This window comes from Podarcis vaucheri, assembly GCF_965113315.1.
Source record: "Podarcis vaucheri genome assembly, chromosome: 5".
Classification (NCBI taxonomy): Eukaryota; Metazoa; Chordata; class Lepidosauria; order Squamata; family Lacertidae; genus Podarcis; species Podarcis vaucheri.
The window spans coordinates 82,493,858-82,513,776 of NC_138763.1; the positions used below are offsets into that span (position 1 = coordinate 82,493,858).

The following is a 19,919-nucleotide window of genomic DNA, read 5'->3' on the forward strand; positions in this document are numbered from 1 at the left end:
ATCACTGGTCTGTTTGTCCAACTACATTTACAGAGGTTCCTGTACTGAGCTGGACTTTGGCTGCCTTTATTGATAGATCAGCTGCCATACTGCAAACTTGTCTCCTTTGTGGGTGGACAAATGTTCTTCATGTCTCCTTAATGTACCTGTGGGGACTAGGGATGCATAAGAAGAGGTAAGCTGGTGGGGAGCAGCAGCAGGCGGGCTGAAAATCTGCAAGAGAAGGATGGCTGGATTTGTGTAAAAGACACAGTCATGGGTGGGGTTGAAACTGACTATGTCTGGATGCAGATGGAATCTCCCTGGGACGGAGGAGCCAAGAGATGGGAGTAGGTCAGAGCAGGGTTGAGGATGGATAGTTTCAGCCTAACTGATGGGTGCTTCAATCAGAATCCAAAAGAGGCACCAGATTAATGTGAGGAAATGCTTGATTTCTAAGGTAGCATTGTTTCTAAACTGGGTGTTGCCAGCTGCTTTAGTATCCCTGCTCTTCAACCCTAAGTGTGTGGACATGCTGCAGTTGTTTCCTCCAAGGCATGGGGTAGATCTAGTCCAGGCTTCCTCAACCTCGGCCCTCCAGATGTTTTTGGCCTACAACTCCTATGATCCCTAGCAAGCAGGACCAGTGGTCAGAGATGATGGGGATTGTAGTCTCAAAACATCTGGAGGGCCAAGGTTGAGGAATCCTGATCTAGTAGATCTTCTTGGATCTGGTAGTAGATAGGTAGCCGTGTTGGTCTGCCATAGTCAAAATAAAAAAAAATTCCTTCCAGTAGCACCTTAAAGACCAACTAAGTTAGTTCTTGGTATGAGCTTTCGTGTGCATGCACACTTCTTCAGATGGATCTGGATTGTATTTTCCCTGATTTGACATTTGCTAGCCCCGCCCCACCCCATGATCTCATGCAAGGGAGCATCCCTAGTTCCATTGGTGGAATGTTGGAAGATACATTTTGCGGGTACAAAAGAGGAACACAACATAAGCCCCCGGTATTAGCAAACACTTACATCTCTATGATTCTATGAATTGTGTGTTCTGGGTGTGGTACCTAAGACTGCATCACAAAGTGGTATATTGGAAAGCTCATCTTAGCAGACAATCAGACCTGCTCCCAGGAAAGTGTTCAACTGACTGCACGCGGACTCCCTTCTGATGTTCATGTTTAGGACAGCTCTGCCACAAGTGGGAATATAAACACTAGAGCGCTGCAGTTCAAGATCTGCAAAGCTACTATCAGGGTTGCATGATGGTGGGAAATTCAGGACAGACATAAATAAATCATAAATGTTGATTCTTCGACTACCCCCCTATAGAGAGACACATGCACAGCAATGGGAGTTGTGTGGTACAGGACTGCAGTAGGAAGGAGAAATCCCCCCCCCAAAAAAAAAAAATTGAGCAAAAAAATTGAACCAGAAAGAAGATCCCTTCACCCAGTTTTGGGCAATTCCCCTCTTACAATGCAGCTTTATATGAGACACCTCCCTCTCTTGGATAGGGATTACTGTCTGGAGAGGGTTTTGGGGTGTGGGTGTGAGTGTGAGTACAGGAGACTGTAGGAGTAAAGGAAAAGAAAGGCTGTTTTCACAAGCCGCCTTCTCTTTGTGCGACTTTGCGATACAATTCATAGTAAAGAAAATAATTAAACAAGTAACTATTAATAGATAAAACCTAAAGAGACATTGTAAGACAATTGGAAATCTGAAATAGTGTGTCCATGTATCACCACCCCCACCACCCTTGGGGCTTGTTTTCAGTAGTTCTCTTCATATGAATGCTGCAGGCCTGGATTATAAACATCACCCATCAGGTTAAACTATATACAAATGCAATTGGTCCTCTCGTTATCACCAAGTGCCTCAAAATATTACTGTGCACTATGATGAACGACAGTCTCCTCAGCTATGAACCAAACGTATACAAACCACAGCCTTAACTCTCAAAAACTCTGAGAAGTTTCATCTAGGAAGCCCTGCTGAGCGCAGTACACTTTTGGGGGGGGGATCCTCTGGGACATATTAAAGTATTACAAATGTATGTCACAGCAGCTGTCTCCTAACACTGCAGGGTTGCATTATTGCTCAGCAGTGCTGCACCATGATGAATTAACTCAAAGAACTATGAATTTTGTGACATAGGCTGAGTCATTGCATATTGACTCATTGATCTTTTCGTCTACAAGGCCTTCAATGGAATATGAAAGAATCCCCAAGGGGTCTCACCAATTTTGCTCTCTGAGTTTTGACCCTTTTCCAGTAGTTACTAGTAGGTTGTGCAATTCTGAATTAATAAGACTCTGTTTAGATGTCTGCTCAGCATTCTGTTTTAATCTGCACCAAATGCCTTTGGGTTGAACTGATTCTCATGTTGAAATGTTTTGAAAGTTAGAATAAATGAGAAGTCCTAAAAAGGGGGGAAAGATCCCATCTCTTGGACCTAGATCTGCCATAAATAAATTCAGTGTGGGTTTTTTCTAAAAAAAATAAATAATTAGGAGTACTCTCATTTTCCTACTCATATTGAAATACTGCCCCTCAATGAGGCCAAACTTAGATACACAAAATGTTTAGGGGTATGTATAGCCCTGCATCTCCCACGAAAAAAAGCATTGCATAAATTTAATCCCTTTTCAAAAGCCATTGAAGCAAGAGGCCATCAACAGTTCTTGAATGTAATGATTCCATATGTCAGAAACACTTTACGTGAAGCAGTCTTTCCTTTCGTTGGTTTTAAACCAATGACCACAATCAATAATCAACAAGTATCGAAGGTCTATTATTGATTTGATCGGCTTCATTTCATCTCCGTCTCAAGTTCACCATCAACAGAGTGTAAATGTTTTGTCAACAACTTCAGTTCTTCATTGATACACCATCTTTGACATGACTTCAATTATTTAATGATGGACGAGTAAAATGATTGGTCCGGCTTTTACGTATTGAATAGTCAAAAAGGTTAATTGGGCAGCCTGAAAGAAGACCAAACATTGTATTACTGTCATTGAGAAGTTACTAATTTACTAGAGATGCTGTTCTCTCTCACACACACACCCTTCACTGCTTTCCTTTTGGTGGCAACTCATATTGAACTGTGTCTCGCCTGCCCTAATTGCAATTTGTTGCTAATGTGAAAATAACTGTTTGCTGTAGAAGCCAGTTAAAGCTAAGCTCAGCCTGTGTGTCAGAGAGATGGCAAATGAGCCCAAAACAGGACATAAAGAGCCATCTCAGATATTCAGGAAAAACGTATAGGGAAGCTCCTTTGGAATGGTACCACTGCAGAATACATGTGAAGAGGCCTAAGCGAAAATCCTCCTTTTTCATACAACATGTAAAATGCCATAAGAAGCTTCGGCAGCACGATAAAACAGAACCATCTCAGTCCATCAAAGGCCTGGGGGAACAGGTAAGACTTTACCAGCATTGAAAAGATGTCACTGAAAACACCAGGTGATCCTCACTGGGGAGTGCCAGATGGGGAGCCACAACTGAGAAGGCCACCTCCCCTAGTCATCAGCCTCCAAGCCACCTCTCAGAGGAGAGAGATGGAGAAAGGACCTCAGATGAAGGTTAGATAGCCTTGTGTCAAGCAATTACTATCCCACACTATCTGGTACATTTCCCCACCATTTTCCTTATTGCATAAAGCAGAGGGGCGGAAGCAGGTTTTTGCACAAGAGCACCAAATCAGCTTTATTGTGCAACCTGAATTTGCCCGAATGTGACTGACTCTCACCCCTCCATCCCAAATTGCAACGGTCTGGAAACCCTCTGAGGCTGCTGCAGTAACAAAACAAAAGAGATTAGTAACCAACTCGTTTCTCGGAGTTGCTCCCAGGCTGCCTGTCTCCACTTCCCTGTTTGCCTGCTCACCTGTTTCTCAGTTTGCCATCATCCCTGATGGCCAAGGAACCAGCCTTTTCCAGCAATGCAACCGAATCGGAACTGGCTTCCTAATGTCTTCCAACAGATTTCTGATCGTAGCTCAGATTCAAAGCACCTCGTCTAGAGCCCGTGAACCACTTAATCTGAATTATTTAATTTCAGTGACACTGCTGCAAAAGAAAACTGTTGTTTAAAATAGGGTATTAATTTTGTATGCTGCCCAGCTGGGGGGGCAGGCGGATATCATTCTTTGCAGCTTATTGAGCAGCGTTACTAAAATATATATTTACGACGCATTCCAAATTACCGTCTATACTTAACTACAAAGCCAAGGAATAAGAGGACTTTGAAACCAGAACAAATTAAAATCACAACTCTCTTTAAAGCCATCCTAAGAAGCAATGCCTTAAGTCTCAGTGCTACAGTAGCCACAGTGTAGAAAGTACAAACAACAGGGAACTGCTGCCAAACCTAACCAAATATCAGTGCACTTCTACTAATTCTTTGCAATATATGAATTCGTATTTGCCACATACAAATACATGGTATCTCTTTTTGGATCAGTTGCTTTGTGTAAATGAAACAGGTCCAAAATCCACCACAAAGTGAATGTTATACCCTTCACAGAGGGGTCCCCCCTCTGCCCAAACAAGCACATTAAAAGCACACAAGTTGGAAATAATTTTTTTCCTTAGAAACCCACATTTCAATTAAAGATTAAATAGCTCCAGGGAATTTGAACAGTTCCCTCCCCCCCTCTTCTAAATTGCTTAAGCTCAAGTGAGAACTTTCTAATTAACAAAGTGAACTTAATATTTGTCTAGTTGCTTCTGATGCATTTATATATTGATTTTATTTAATGGGTGCTAGAATAAAGGTTTGTCTTCTTAACACTAAGGAAGTGGTAGCTAGGCACGGTAATGCTGGGGGAAAGAAAGCTGATAGCAAAGGAATATACTCTTTCAAGTCCCAGGACCCACTTCCCATGATTCACCTTGTTTCTCCCCAGGAAGGTAGGCCACAGGTCCCTTAAATTCCCAGGTCGTGGACCCAAGCGAAGCCCGCAAGCCCAGTTCGGTCTGCCCCCCGGAAGCAGCCTGCCCCCTTGCCTGCTCGCAATTGGCTAATAATGATAATAATAATAATATTTTTTCATTATTTATACCCCGCCCATCTGGCTGGGTTTCCCCAGGCACTCTGGGCGACTTTCAACAGAATATTAAAATACAATAGTCTATTAGTCAATAGTCAACTGCCTGCTAACAATTGGCCAATAATGTGAGCGGGTAGAATCCCCTTCCACAGGCAGCAAGCTGAACCCCACCATCCAAAGGGGACCTCCTGTTAGCAATTTCACTCCTCTGATGCTGCAGATGAGATTGTTGTAAATCACATGCCTGCCTGGGGAGAGTGTGGGAAATGGAAGACCATAATGTACTTTCACTTTTACTTGTTCCGTTTGTTCTATCGGAGCTGGAGAGAACGGACGCCGTTATGCTTTTGTCTGTACATAGTGTATAAATAAATACAGTGGTACCTCTGGTCCGGAACAGGATCCGTTCCGGAGGCCCATTCGCAAAATGAAAAGAGCGCAACCGCAGCAGAGCATCTGCGCACGCGCAGGTTGCGATTCGCCGCTTCTGTGCATGCGTGTGACGTCATTTTGCACTTCTGCGCATGCGCGAGCGGTGAAACCCGGAAGTAACCCTTTCCGGTACTTCTGGGTTGCCGCAGGACGTAACCTGAAAGAACGTAACATGAAGCGGACGTAACATGAGGTATGACTGTAGTAGATTAGATCTACAATGTCTCACTCTTCTTGCTGCGTTATGTCAGAAGATTAGTGTGCATATACCAGGGGGACGCGGGTGGCGCTGTGGGCTAAAGCCTCAGCGCCTAGGGCTTGCCGATCGAAAGGTCGGCGGTTCGAATCCCCGCGGCGGGGTGCGCTCCCGCTGCTCGGTCCCAGCGCCTGCCCACCTAGCAGTTCGAAAGCACCCCCGGGGGCAAGTAGATAAATAGGTACCGCTTACCAGCGGGAAGGTAAACGGCGCTCCGTGTGCGGCTCTGGCTCGCCAGAGCAGCGTTGTCACGCTGGCCACGTGACCCGGAAGTGTCTGCGGACAGCGCTGGCCCCCGGCCAATAGATGTGAGATGGGCGCACAAACCCCAGAGTCTGTCAAGACTGGCCCATTCGGGCAGGGGTACCTTTACCTTTACCTTTTACCAGCTGGTATATGTCGCTGAGCGCACTGCAGACGATTTGAAATGCCTTTTCCAGAGCTGCACGTACCGGAGGACGCTCAGAGTTTTGGGAGCTTGCAAGCACCCCCAGGACGTTTTTCCAACACCTACATCAACAGATCACAGTGGGCAGGGAGGAGCGCCAGCCCACTAAAGCTCCAGCTGAAGAGTTTGGGCAAACTTTCGGCACTGAAACTCAGTCACTTTGGAAGACCTATGCTCGAAGACAAGGGATCTGTGACCCTGTTGTTTCTCCTGTACCTCTCAGCAGCTTCTGATACCATGGGATTCTTCTGGACTACAGTGGTGCCTCGCAAGACGAAAAGAATCCGTTCTGTGATTCTCTTCGTCTAGCGGTTTTTTCGTCTTGCAAAGCAAGCCCATTGAAGGATTAGCGGATTAGCGCTATTAGCGCTATTAGCGGCTTTTAGCGGCTTTTAGCGGCTTATCTGCTGATCGGATCAGCTGATAAGTGGCTTAGCGGCTTAGAAAAGGGGGGGAGGAAAAAAATCCAGCAGGAACTCGCAAGACATTGTCATCTTGCGAAGCAAGCCCATAGGAAATTTGTTTTGCGAAGCACCTCCAAAGCGGAAAACTCTTTCGTCTAGCAAGTTTTCTGTCTTGCGAGGCATTCGTCTTGCGGGGCACCACTGTACTTTTACAGGATAGGTGGGGAGGGGAGCACACCAGTGCTCTGGAATTTGTCTCTGCACATCCCATTGTTGTTGTTCCTCTGCCTGGTGGTGGTGGGTAGGGGTGGGGCCTGAAATTCCCTGCATCTGCATAATCTACATCCTTCAGAACTGTATGCACCTGGGAATGTATGTGGGTTTTTAATGATAATAATAATAATAATAATAATAATAATAATAATAATAATAATAATAGATAGCTTGTGTCTTATAAGCTTTTACTGTAGGTAAACATGCAAGCCATATAACTGCTAAGGATGGAAATGGGGCTAAAGTCTTTCTCGAGCGTCTGAGAGAGGCTACAAAGAAAGTGCCTTAATTTATATTCACCACAGGCTTACGGTTTCTTACCTGACCCCTTTGGTCCACATAAATAAACTCAAAATTTTTATGTGTGTACAAAACAGCTAATGGAAACCTACCCCCCCAAAGTCTGCTTTTTATTTTCTAATAATCCTTCTGCTATTTCTCCATTGTAATGTCAGTAGGTTAAGTATTGTCTCCCACTGCTTCCTGAGTGACAACGTTTTGCAGTCTGATCTCTCTACATATTTCTCTGTAATCACGTGCTTTCCCTTGGCATGATTGCAGAGTGCAAGCAACCCCATTGAGAGCCCATTCGTGAGCATAATTTTGCCTTGTCAAGCCTCAAAAATATTGTGGTTCCAAAAGAAACTTCAGATTGACAGCTTCAGCGACTTCCATCTAGAGGCTGAAATCGATAAGGATGTAGTCTTATGAAGGTAGGTCAGTAGGAAGGTCGTCTGCAAAAAAGTTACCTGTAGCGTCAGTACTTTTGCCATTATATTTGCAGTATTTCTCTTCAATTTCTTTATTTCTTTTATGAATGGCTTCCCATGAAGCATCACAAAACAATTCACAATATAATGACACATAAAAGAGTTACCGTATATGCAAACTTCCAAAGCACCCCAAAGGACTTTTAAAATCCTTATTTCAATTTGTGGTGCTTTGGAGAGATCCCACTTCAGCTCAGACAAGACCCAAATCTACCCAAAGTGGATCCACCTGGTTCCTGATTTGGGATCAGTTCTTTTGCACGCCTCTATAAGGGACATTCCCTGAAGCAGGAGAGTGAGATGCAGAAAGCCAAGTCACAAAGCTGGAGTGACCCTTTACCAAATGGCCATTCGCCTGAATTTAGTATTCTTGAACGGCACCTTCCCCCCCGATATACCGGGGGAGTTCACTCGCCTGGGACCAGCATCTAACAGTGTTATCGATTACTTCTTGATCTCCGCAAATTTGGCCGTCAATGTACTTTCCTTCCAAGTTGAAAACCAACACTTCAGTGATCACCTCCCTATAGTGACCACTTTGTCATTGTTCCGGTGCCAGAATGACTATAAACACCCAGTCCTTCTGGAAACCTCATCAGCGATCAAAATAAGAGGGATCAAATGGTCCGAGGCTGTGGCCCAAAAATACCAAGATTTTTTCCACAGGGAAATCACTGCCTATCTACCACAAATAACTACTGATTTACAAGATTCCAATTCGGTTTTGAAACTTTTCAACCTTCTTATAACAAACCTTACCGCCTTTTTTACATCACCTCCTCAAAAGGCGAAAGTAGCACATTGCAGTGCTGGGGCCCCTTGGTTTAACACCTCCTGTAAACAAGCAAGATCCCTTCTTCGTTCCATCTATAATGAATATAAAAACTCTAATGCCCAGGCTCTACCATCCTCCTACTTACAAGCCAAAAGAACATACAAACAGACTTTAAAGCTGGCCAAACGTGAGTGGTATTTAAAGCGTTGGCGAGCCTTGATTGCGGCTTCTAGATCCCGCAGACCACAGGAATTTTGGGCTCTGATAAACCAAAGAGGAAGGAAGTACCCACTGACGATTATCCCCGCGCCCACATGGGAACAATTCTTGAGTAAATATTTCTCCTTGGCAGAGGAATCCAACTCACCCACGGAATTCCGAGCTGACCATCTACCTTTGTGGCCCTCTACCGACCCAGACCTGATAATGAACTTAATATTAGATTTGAAAACGGGCAAAGCCCCTGGGCCGGATCTAGTCCCTGCTGAGGCTATTGTTGCGCATCCGAGGTGGTGGGCTGAAATCCTGGCCAAAGTCTTTGACGCAATTAATTCTACGGGGCTTATCCCTAGGTCATGGAAGGAGGCCGTGATCGTGCCAGTCCATAAAAAGGGTCCCCCTGCTGCCCCGGAGAACTATCGGAACATCAGCCTTTTGTCTATCATCGGGAAAATCTATGCAAAATTTTTGCTGTCTATAATAATAATAATAATAATAATAATTTATTATTTGTACCCCGCCCATCTGGCTGGGTTTCCCCAGCCACTCTGGGCGGCTTCCACAGAAACCAAAAAACACTAAAATATCATACATTAAAAGCTTCCCTGAATAGGGCTGCCTTAAGATGTCTTCTGAATGTCAGGTAGTTGTCCATCACCTTGACATCCAATGGGAGGGCATTCCACAGGGCGGGCGCCACCACCGAAAAGGCCCTCTGCCTGGTTCCCTGTAGCTAAGCTATCCCATTGGGCAAACAACTCAAATTTGATTGGCCATGAGCAAGCGGGCTTTAGGAACAATTATTCGACCACTGACCATATGGTAATTATGTATCATCTTGCCAGAAAATATTCTGCCCCGAGTCGGGGGCGCCTATGTGTCGCTTTCATAGACCTAAAGGCCGCCTTCGACAGTTTCCCAAGAAACTGTCTATGGAAGAAATTAGAGAGATGGGGCATAGATAGAAGGCTGTTATGGCTTATAGCCCAATTACACCACGGGTCGTCGGCTAGAGTGAGACTCACACCGGCGGGAAACCTATCCAACGAGGTCCCAATAAATAGAGGTGTGCGCCAAGGCTGCATTTTGGCCCCACTCCTCTTTAACTTGTTTATCAGCGATATGAAGCTCTTTCTGAATGAGTCTCAAGCCAACATTCATGCCCCCCGCCTAGATGATTTCTGCTGCCCTCTGCTCCTATATGCTGACGATGCAGCGATCCTTTCCTACTCTAGAGTCGGTTTATGCAGAGCTCTAAAGACTTTTGCGGCTTATTGCAAACTTAACCATCTGACAATTAATTATGAGAAATCTAAAGTCCTGGTCTTTACCAGGTCTCGGAAAACTTACAGCTGGAAGCTGGATGGAGTCCAATTAGAACAGGTTTTCAAATTTAAATACCTGGGAGTTTTCTTTCACTACAACCTAAGCTGGAAGCCACAGATACAGTATTTACTAAACAAAGGGAGAACAATACTTTATACTCTACTCCAATTTTTTGCGGCCGATGGAGCCTCCCACATCCCTTCTGCATTGAAGGTATACCACGCAAAAGTGGTTTCCACCCTCTGTTATGCTGCCCCGCTCTGGGCCCCAGGGTCCAATTTAACATCGCTTGAGACATTGCAGAGTCAGTTTCTCCGTCGCCTCCTGAAACTCCCCATGTGTGTGAGCAACGCAGCCATACGTTTGGAGTTAAGGATTGCATCATTGGAGACTGTCATCTGGAAGCGAGTCTTTGGCTATTGGCTGTCTAGCTGGCATAGGCTTCCCGACCATTACCTTTTCCAGTGCCTCTGGCGGGACGACTTTGTCAATCCGTGGGTAGGAAAAATCCAAGCCAAACTTCTGAGCATCGGAATTTCCCCAGCGGACTCCTTAAAGACGAACTTACGCTCAGCCAAAAGCCTTATAGAGCAAAGATTAGCAGACATTGAAAATCAACACAACCTCGCCTGGGGTGGGGGTGTCTGCTCCCCCAGGTATCATGGAATAACCCCACCACTTGGCCTTCCATCATACATGTCATCTCTTTCATCTGTACCACACCGACTTGCATTTATTCGTGCAAGGTTCAATGTCCTTCCATCGAACCTGCTGAGCCACAGATTTTCCAAGGGTTTGGTGTCTCCGCTATGCGTGTGTGACGGGAAAACTGTTGAATCTCTTCCACATATAATGTTCAACTGTCCCCTACACAGCATAGCCAGGACTAAATTCCTAGGTCCTGTTTTATTGCGCTTGGTTGGCAGGCCTGTTGAGTCACACGCCGCACTACTTTTGCAGGACACAGATCCCTCTGTAACTCTGCAGGTGGCGAGATTCCTGAACGCGGTTATCTCTCACACAAAAACCACAAAAAAACAACATCATCACCAAAACTAATCGGACAGCTATGATGAGAGTGCATGTCGGATCTCGTCTTCAGTTTTCCTCTTTCTGCGACCCGTCCCTTGGAGCTCCCCGGGCCCCAAGCTGTTATTTGGCTCTGCTCAATGACCCACCCTTGCATCGTGATGTTCTCCTTCTGGTGCCGAATATATCGGTTTTTATGCCTCTGTCCTCTTATGTTTGTATATATTTTATGGGCTAATAGCCGTAAATAAATAATAAATAAAATAAAATAAAAAGGGAAAGCCAAGTCATTTTCCCAAGTTCTGATCACATGTTAGACTTAAAATGTGTGCTGTGGAATCTATTTTCAGCAAGCATTGTGTCCAATTCCATTAGTAGTTTTATGCAAACATTGAGCTTGAGCCAAAATCTATGTAAGAAATATTTAATATGAGAGTCAAAACATTGGATTAATTATCAGATAGTCATCTACTAACCCATTTAAAGTTATTTTGAAATAGCTCTTAAATGGAATTTGCCTTTATCTACATTGGCCAGAAAATGAATTTATAAATGCTTTATTGTTAATTCACTTCAGAATATTTCACAGGAAGTGATTCATAAAATAAATAAATAGTATTGAACATGAAATTCATCTAAAGAAGGAAGTGTTCTTTAGGCTGAAACTGTAGCACTCAATGGGATTTTCTGAGTACACATGCATAGCAGTGGGACCTGCAGCCCTCCTGATGTTGGAGTCCAGCTGTCATCAGCCCCAGCCAGCATGACCAATGGTAAGGGATGCTGAGAGACGCAGTTCAGAGACATAAGTTCCCAGAGATATAGGTTTGCCCTGCTAGGGTATGTTGGGAAAAGGTATTGAAAGCTGTCCCAGCATAACTATAAATAATAGTAAGCATCATACAGCAATCTTGATGACATGAAAGCATTGGATAATTAAGCTGTTGTTGGCATCCGTCAAGAGACAAGGGAGTGTGCCTCCAGGGGTGAAGCCAAAACACTGTGTTAGCAGCACTGAAGTGACTTCCCTGGGGCACAAGCCTGGGCAGTGTGTATGGAGGTCCTGGGCTGCCCAAACAACAAGACCTTTGGGTCCAAAGGAAAGCAGAGCAATACATTGGCACCAGTGTGGCTGCAGGTGTTGCCGAAAGGCACCATCCAACCATCTTAGGGAGTCCACTCCTGATTTTTGTAGGGTTTACTCTTTAGTCTTTTCTTCTCCTAAGGATACCCTACAAGGCAGCAGATGTTTAGGACCAGAGTTTTCCTTCTCTTCCCAGGTTGATGAGCCCCATCTGCCCCGCATCTCCCTCTACAGCAGGTGCAGAAAGCACCTTCTTGACCTTTGGACCCACTATTAGTTTGGCCACTCAATCCACTGAAAACTGTCTTCGCGTGCAGGAGAATTCATAATCAAGTGATGGAGCTTAAAATGAAAGGAAAGAAGCTTTTCTGAACAGCCCTCATGGGCAAGCAGCTGTGGTGGTAAGCATGGATGGCGGCAAACAGATTGAGACTGAATCCTGACAAGACAGAAGTACTGTTTCTGGGGGACAGGAGGCGGGCAGGTGTGGGGGATTCCCTGGTCCTGAATGGGGTAACCGTGCCCCTGAAGGACCAGATGCGCAGCCTGGGAGTCATTTTGGACTCACAGCTGTCCATGGAGGCACAGGTTAAATCCGTGTCCAGGGCAGCTGTGTACCAGCTCCATCTGGTACATAGGCTGAGACCCTATCTGCCCGCGGACTGTCTGGCCAGAGTGGTGCATGCTCTGGTTATCTCCCGCTTGGACTACTGCAATGCGCTCTACGTGGGGCTACCTTTGAAGGTGACCCGGAAACTACAACTAATCCAGAATGCAGCAGCCAGACTGGTGACTGGGAGTGGCCGCCGAGACCATATAACACCGGTCTTGAAAGACCTACATTGGCTCCCAGTATGTTTCCGAGCACAATTCAAAGTGTTGGTGCTGACCTTTAAAGCCCTAAACGGCCTCGGTCCAGTATACCTGAAGGAGCGTCTCCACCTCCATCGTTCTACCCGGACACTGAGGTCCAGCACCGAGGGCCTTCTGGCGGTTCCCTCACTGCGAGAAGCCAAGTTACAGGGAACCAGGCAGAGGGCCTTCTCGGTAGTGGCGCCCTCCCTCTGGAACGCCCTCCCACCAGATGTCAGAGAGAACAACAACTACCAGACTTTTAGAAGACATCTGAAGGCAGCCCTGTTTAGGGAAGCTTTTTATGTTTGATGTATCATAGTATTTTAATATTCTTTTGGAAGCCGCCCAGAGTGGCTGGGGAAACCCAGCCAGATGGGCGGGGTATAAATAATAAATTATTATTATTATTATTATTATTATTATTATTATTATTATTATTATTATCTTGAAAGATATACCCACATCCCACCCCTTGAAAGCCACCAATATTCTACACACACCCTTTTGGGGTCCTGCAAAAGTATATGTGTGGGATTCTGACCTGGCCTGACTTTTGCTATCATGCTCCACTCATCAGACTCAGAAATGTCTGGAAACCGCCCCCCCCATGACTGGCTATTGCTGCCATTTCCATTTCTGTACACAAAGAGAAGTTCTTGGACATGTTAATTAGCAGTTGCTAGGATTCACCAACAGTCAGACAAGAACAAAACTGGAATCAAAAGCAAAAACACCTGCAAATCCACATGCCCTGGCATTGGTGCACATCCTTAATTAGTGACATGGCTGGTCTTTCATTGCTTAAGCCTCAAGATTAGATTAAAATTTTAAATTAATACTGAGCATTGTCATGCCCAGGGCAACTCGTTTCCAAAGTACAGGGGGCTGCTTCTATTTCTTAAGCCTTCATCATGCTTCAGCAAGCAAGTCTGTTTCCACATCTGTGCTAGCACCTGATGTAATCACATTTCCCCCCTCTTTTGAATCAGTAGCAGCTCTCCAATAAAGCAATCTTTTTTCCATCCATCATCTACAACCTTGGTGCATAAGCACTTGACTCCCAGTTAAACACAAAGGAAAGATGTTCGGTGCATTGTGGAGGGTTAGCAAGGCCTATTTCCACATTGACAATTAGACCGTCGGCATGAATTATTCAGCCCTCTGGCTCTCCGGTTTCAGAGCAACAGCAGTGCTGGCCTTTTTCGCTTCCTTTCTCCTTGCCATATGCCCCAGATCACGTTACCTCCCTTAGATACTCTTCTTTCTTCCTCCAGGAGGCCACGGCTCTAAAACATTTATCGTGTTTGCTAATAACGTCTTGGTGCAGACACTTCTCAACTACAATGGCCCTAGAATGACAATCACAAGGCCTTCAAAAGGACGGGCAGCCTTCTCAACAATTATTAAAAACTAAAGTGAGGTGACATGTTGTACGAAGGATCAAATTATTTGTGAGAACAAAGGAGGGAAATAACCACCACGGTGCCTTCCCAGGGGAGGTGAATTGGAGTCAACAAGGCAATCAACTTTTCCCCCCTTGGTACTGCTGAAGACTGACTGACCTTGAAAAACAGCCATAATCACCTGGAGACAGTCTTGTACGCCACCAAACATTAATGCAAGTATTCTACAACCACAGAGGCACTGATTACAAATGAACATTGGAACCCTCGACCAAATGCTTCCTTATTTTTGTCTAATCGTTCACCTCAAGAGTACTGCAGCTATGGTGTAGCTGAACCTGTTTACTTCATTTCACTTACATTTTCCTAAGTGTCCAAAAGTGCCTCGCTTTTTCTTGATGGCACACACTGAAAATACATTTGCGCAGTTTCAGTTATGCGGCTGTTAATGTCAGGTTTGTTTCCTCCATGCCCTCACCATCGAGTTGTCAGCCTCATTTCCCCACACTGATGTTTAATCCAATTGTCTGACACAGCTGATGTGATTTGTCCATGATTTTGCAATGCCGCATCTGGGATGCTGAGAAACAAAATTACATAACACAGCCAGATCCCCCAGATCCCTCATTCAGAAAGGCACTAAGTTGTGACAAAACATAATTTCAGAGACATCTGTGGTGAACACGGTGGCCCATGTGGCCACCTTAAAACAGCCAGAGAAAAGCAAGAAAAGAAACAGCCACTGCAGTTTTTCCAGTAAGCCCTCAGCCCCCAAGCACTGCTTGATTTTCTCATGCCCTCTGCAGATTGCCTCATTTTTCTTCTCCCACTCCCAACCCCCTGATTGGCACCAGAAACGTTCTCATCCCATTTACTGTGGCAGCAAATACATTCCCTGTTTCTGCTGGGTCCCATTTCTCTCTCTATATATATTTTTAACTCAGCAGCTCCAGAATGTAAGAAGAGTCCTGCTAGATCAAAGCAATGGCCCATCAAGTCTAGCCATCTGCTCTCACACGACTGGAGGCAAAACCAGTGAGAGCAAGGAAGCATTGCCCTTGTTCTGCTTCAGCTTCATGATGATGCAACACAATGGTCCTTAAGGAAATAATACCCCCAACTGTTCTAGAATGTCTAGCATGTGTAATATTCTTCCAGGATTCTAAATCTCCATAGGTACAGAAGGCTCTGTCCTACAAAGGTTTGTCTTACAACTCACAATACATTTCACTCTTCCTCTGAACGGAACGGCCTACTTATCATTCTTAGGTGATCCCCTGCCCATGAAACTTATCATTGTTTATTAATTAAATTTCTATGCTGACCTTCATTCAAGGATCACAGGGCAAATTACAATATAAAGACACAAAAATACATAACTTAGTAACAAACAATAACAATATCCCGAGAGAGAGAGAGAGAGATTAAAAGGCCAGCTTGTTTTATTAGCCAAAGGCTTGGGAGAAGAGAAACATTTTCCCCTGGCGCCTATAGATATGTAATGAAGGTGCCAGGTGGGTCTCCTTAGGGAGAGCGTTCCACAAATAGGGAGCCACTGCAGCAAAGGCCTGTTCTCATGTTGCCACCCCTCTAGACCTCTCATGGAGGAGGTACACAAAGAAGGCCTTGATGATGCTTGCAGGGTCTAGGTTCATATGGAGAGAGGCGGTCCTTGAAGTACTGCAGTCCTGAACCATCTGAGGCTTTACAGGTCAAAACCAACACTTTGAACTGGGCCAGGAAACTAATCGGCAGCCAGTGCACATGGGCCAGTATATGCTCAAAGCACCTTGCCCCGGTGAGCAGCCTGGTCACTGAATTCTGCACCAGCTGAAGTTTCTGAACTAACTTCAGAGGCAGCTTCACATATAACACATTGCAGTAATCTAGCGTAGAGGTTACCAGAGCACTGAAGGCAGAATTAGGCCTTCCAGACAGGGATGTAGTTGGTCCACTAGTGATAGAAGGCAGCCCACGGCACCTAAGTGATAGCAGCAGATTCAGAAGTACCCCCAAGCTGTGTAGCTGCTCCTTCAGAGGATGTGTAACTCCATCAAAAACAGCAACCTCCCATCCATCGAGTCTAGGGAACTGCCAACTAAGAGTGCCTCAGTCTGATATGAGGCCAAAAAGCGCTCACTCCTCCAAGCATCACCCTCTGGAAATGACCGTCCAAGTAAGAGCAGAACCACCACAAAGCGGTGCCACCCACCTGGACAGCGGCTCCAGAAGGATACCATGGTTGATGGTATCAAAAGTTGCTGAGAGGTCAAGGAGGATTAACAGTGACACGTTTCACCCATCTCTCCCCCAACAGAGGTCATCATACAAGGTGACCAAAGCACTTTCTGTGCCAAAACTAGGTCTAAACCCCAACTGAGATGGATCTAGAAAATCATTTTCCTCTTTGTTCTCCAAGCAGCAGAGCAGGCCCCATAGGAAGTTATCCCACGGTATGCTCACAACAAACCTGAGAGAGAGTTTAAGTTAAAAGACTGCAGTTGGGTCATGGTCACTCTTCATGAGCTTGTTGGCCAGGATTTGAATTCACATGTCCCTGTTCCAACGCTGTATCCACTCCACCAGTACTCTAAATGTGTCCTTGGACAACTGCAGCACCTCACTCATGACACTGGGTATTTAAGGTATAACCCACTAAGAACTTCCCCTGTGCAAATCTATTTCAGTGAGTAGGATCTCTACACCTTGATAGGGCTTCTGGAAAGAAAGGGGGGGAATCCTTATGTCAGACAATCCCCTCCCAATTTTTTAAAAATTGTGTGTTTTAGCCAACTCCGCTAAATATTATTTCAAGTTTAGGAAGCTTGTTCTGCATGCATTCATTTCATCATAACAATACAGCCCTTTTATCTGTACTATTCACTCTGTGTAATGACTAGCTTGAATTTAAATCACATAGAAATTGACTTTCTTTGGCATCTTGTAAACACTCAGACCTCTTCTATTTTTCTTTTCTTTTTCACAAACCCAGATACATGGAGGTGAACTTTCATCTATTTTATTTTATCAAAGATATGTCAGCGATTTGTGACACCGCACAAAGGGGCTTTTGATTCAAGTATTTCCTGCTGTTCACCAGTTCAGTCAGCCTCCATTCAAAGCCCCTCCAGGTCAACTGGAACAATCCTACTGATTCCCATCGGCCCTGCAATAATATCTTCCCCCTTGTAATCAAGGTTTACAGGCATGCCCAAACCACAATTTCCATCCCCACAGTGAACAGAGCTTTGCCATTCACACCATCTTGAGCTCCTTTGGAGAAAAAGTCAGAATCATAGAATTGTAGAGTTGGGAGGGACCCCGAGGGTCATCTAGCCCATCTCCCCGCAACACAGGAACGTGCAGGTGTCCCAAATGGGGATCGGACCCACTACCTTGGCATTGTCAGTTTCAGACTCTAACCAACTGAGCTGCCTATAAATGCCATGAATAAATAAAATAAAATTCAATGAATGCAGCATTACCTCACAAAGCACTTTGCATGCGAGTGTGAGCAGGTTTACCATTATTTCTAATACAACAACCTATTGATTTAATAGTTCATCCATTATATATACTTAAATCTTGCTTTTCTGCAGGGCGGGGGGTGGGAAGGGGCAAAGAGACTCTGAGAGCACTATTCAACTACACTTTCTTCACCAATGTAGGCTTGATTCCAAAGGGCTTCATTTCAGCCAGAACGCAGTGGAGGCCAGATTCAGTCCTTGTATTAAGGAATTTCTCGCACTTTGCTGAGACAGAGGCAAAAAAGTGATGCTCAGTCGATAGCGGCTGAGCAGCTCAAGTGGTCATCAGAAGCAGCTGATATTTTAAGTCAAGTGCTCTACAGATCTTCTCAGACAACTCAGCAGTTTCATGAGCAAAGGGATTTCACCCAGGCCTGTTGTCAATGCTTTCTGCCTGCCAGTAGGCCTGACCTTACACTGCCTGCACAGATCTGTCCTCGAATCCAATAAAACCACAGGAAAGCTAAAACTACTCACCTTTCGTTGCTGTTACTTGCTTATTGGTGTTCCTACTTTTCCTTGCACAATCGCTTGCTATCAGTGACAGCATCAGATAGGCAAATCTGACTGGCCACACAGAATAGAGACATTTCTCTGTTTACATTGTGATCCTTGGATGGGTGGGATTGCCAAAGTAGTTCATACAGAAAGGGAGGAAGAAGCAGCCTCTGACCAGCCCAAGACGATACCCCTTTCCCCATTGCACACACAGAAGCCCACCAGACTGGCAGCTAAATCTTCACTTTGAGACTGCTGACAGGTGTAGCATCCTCTACCACATCTGAGACAGCAGACCAGAATAGGGGACTTAGGACAAGCTGGGCAGAGGTAAAAGTGAATGCTGTTGCTCCCCCCCACACACTGGATCTGCCACCTGAGGCAGTTGCCTTTTGCCTAATGGTAGGAATGGCCCTGCCTAGCATGCAAAGAAGGCAATCAAAGCAACAACCACCAAGCTGCAAAGATATCACTGAAAATGATAATTATTTGCACAACCTAAGTATTTTTTTAATAGAAAATTTCTACCATATCAAAATTGTTTGATACTGCTTGAAAAGTGAAGCTGATAAATATTTGGCACTGTTCTAAATAAGACTAAACGTTTTAGGATAGATTTTCAGGACCAGAATTAACAGCATTCTGAAAGTATTTTTGATTCATTAAAATATTTCCCCCCCCCCCCCTCAGATTTCTTCAGTTCAGTTTGAGGCAGGTTATGTTTCCTTCCGCCAAAAGGCTGGCTTGCATGGACCTTTGTCACTGGAACCAATGCAGTAATTAATCAAGACAGCAACAAAAATGCAAGAGTCGCGGCACTGTGAGCTACAATATTAGGGAGAAAGAAAAGCAACGGAACAATCATATAATAACAGTCATTCTTAGCACTTTGCGACTATTGAATATCTAACCTTTAACACCTTAGTAATACAACAACTTTCTAAGGCAGGCCAGCGGTACCATTATCATTATTATGAGCAGACCAGAGGACTAAGACAATGCCAGAAAATGGCAAGCCTAAAATCACCTAGAGAGCTTATAGCTAAAGTGAGATTAAGAACCAGAAAGCTGTCAGCTTCCAAGCTCAGAGGTCAACCCATTGCTCACTGGGCTGTACTACCTAAGACTGCAGGTGAAAGTTCACACGCCTGAAATCTCCTTGATATAAATAGTCCCTGCACATGGAACTTTAGATGTCAGGGAGAAAGGATTTAGCCTAGCTTTCTCCCTAACGTGCTAGTTTTCTAAGTGCAGTACAGTACAGGCAACTCCCCATTTACGCAAGCGTCATATTCCAAAGCACCGCACGTTTAAGTGAAATCACATATTTTGGGAACGCCATTGAAAAAGCCTGCAAACACCCTCTATACCCCTGGAAACCCTTGAAAAATCCTTTAAAAAAAAACTAAACTCCATGGCAATCCCTCCCTTCAACCCTCCTTGTTCAAACTCCAACTTTCCACAGGTGTCAAATTCGGTGCTTGTACTTGCAAAGGCTCATGGGATTGCTAGATGCTATTTTTGTGCCATTTTTGCACTTCCAGGTTAGCAGCAGTGGGCACATGCATGTGCACATGTTCCT

The 19,919-nt window shown here is 44.9% G+C and overlaps 1 protein-coding gene and 1 long non-coding RNA gene across 8 annotated transcripts in view; one reads left to right on the forward strand and one right to left on the reverse strand.

Moving 5' to 3' along the window:
- Positions 1 to 19,919, reverse strand: part of SH2D4B (SH2 domain containing 4B) — a 93,555-nt gene that overhangs the window by 20,089 nt on the left and 53,547 nt on the right. The window contains exon 7 of one of the 5 annotated variants that reach the window (XM_082222480.1): positions 19,022 to 19,162. The exons of the other annotated variants lie outside the window; for them this stretch is intronic. Coding sequence (XP_082078606.1) covers positions 19,122 to 19,162 — 41 coding nt within the window. The 3' untranslated portion in view covers positions 19,022 to 19,121. Of the gene's footprint in view, positions 1 to 19,021; positions 19,163 to 19,919 lie in introns of those variants that run through there. 5 annotated transcript variants of the gene reach the window in all.
- LOC309532343 lies at positions 45 to 19,156 on the forward strand. Of its 3 annotated transcripts, none has more exons than XR_014219785.1 (4): positions 45 to 175; positions 7,413 to 7,564; positions 16,732 to 16,957; positions 19,028 to 19,156. It is a non-coding gene; the product is annotated as an uncharacterized lncRNA (long non-coding RNA). The 3 variants fall into 3 exon arrangements; XR_014219786.1 differs by having other exon boundaries at positions 16,735 to 16,957; XR_014219787.1 differs by lacking the exon at positions 19,028 to 19,156 and adding an exon at positions 17,981 to 18,517.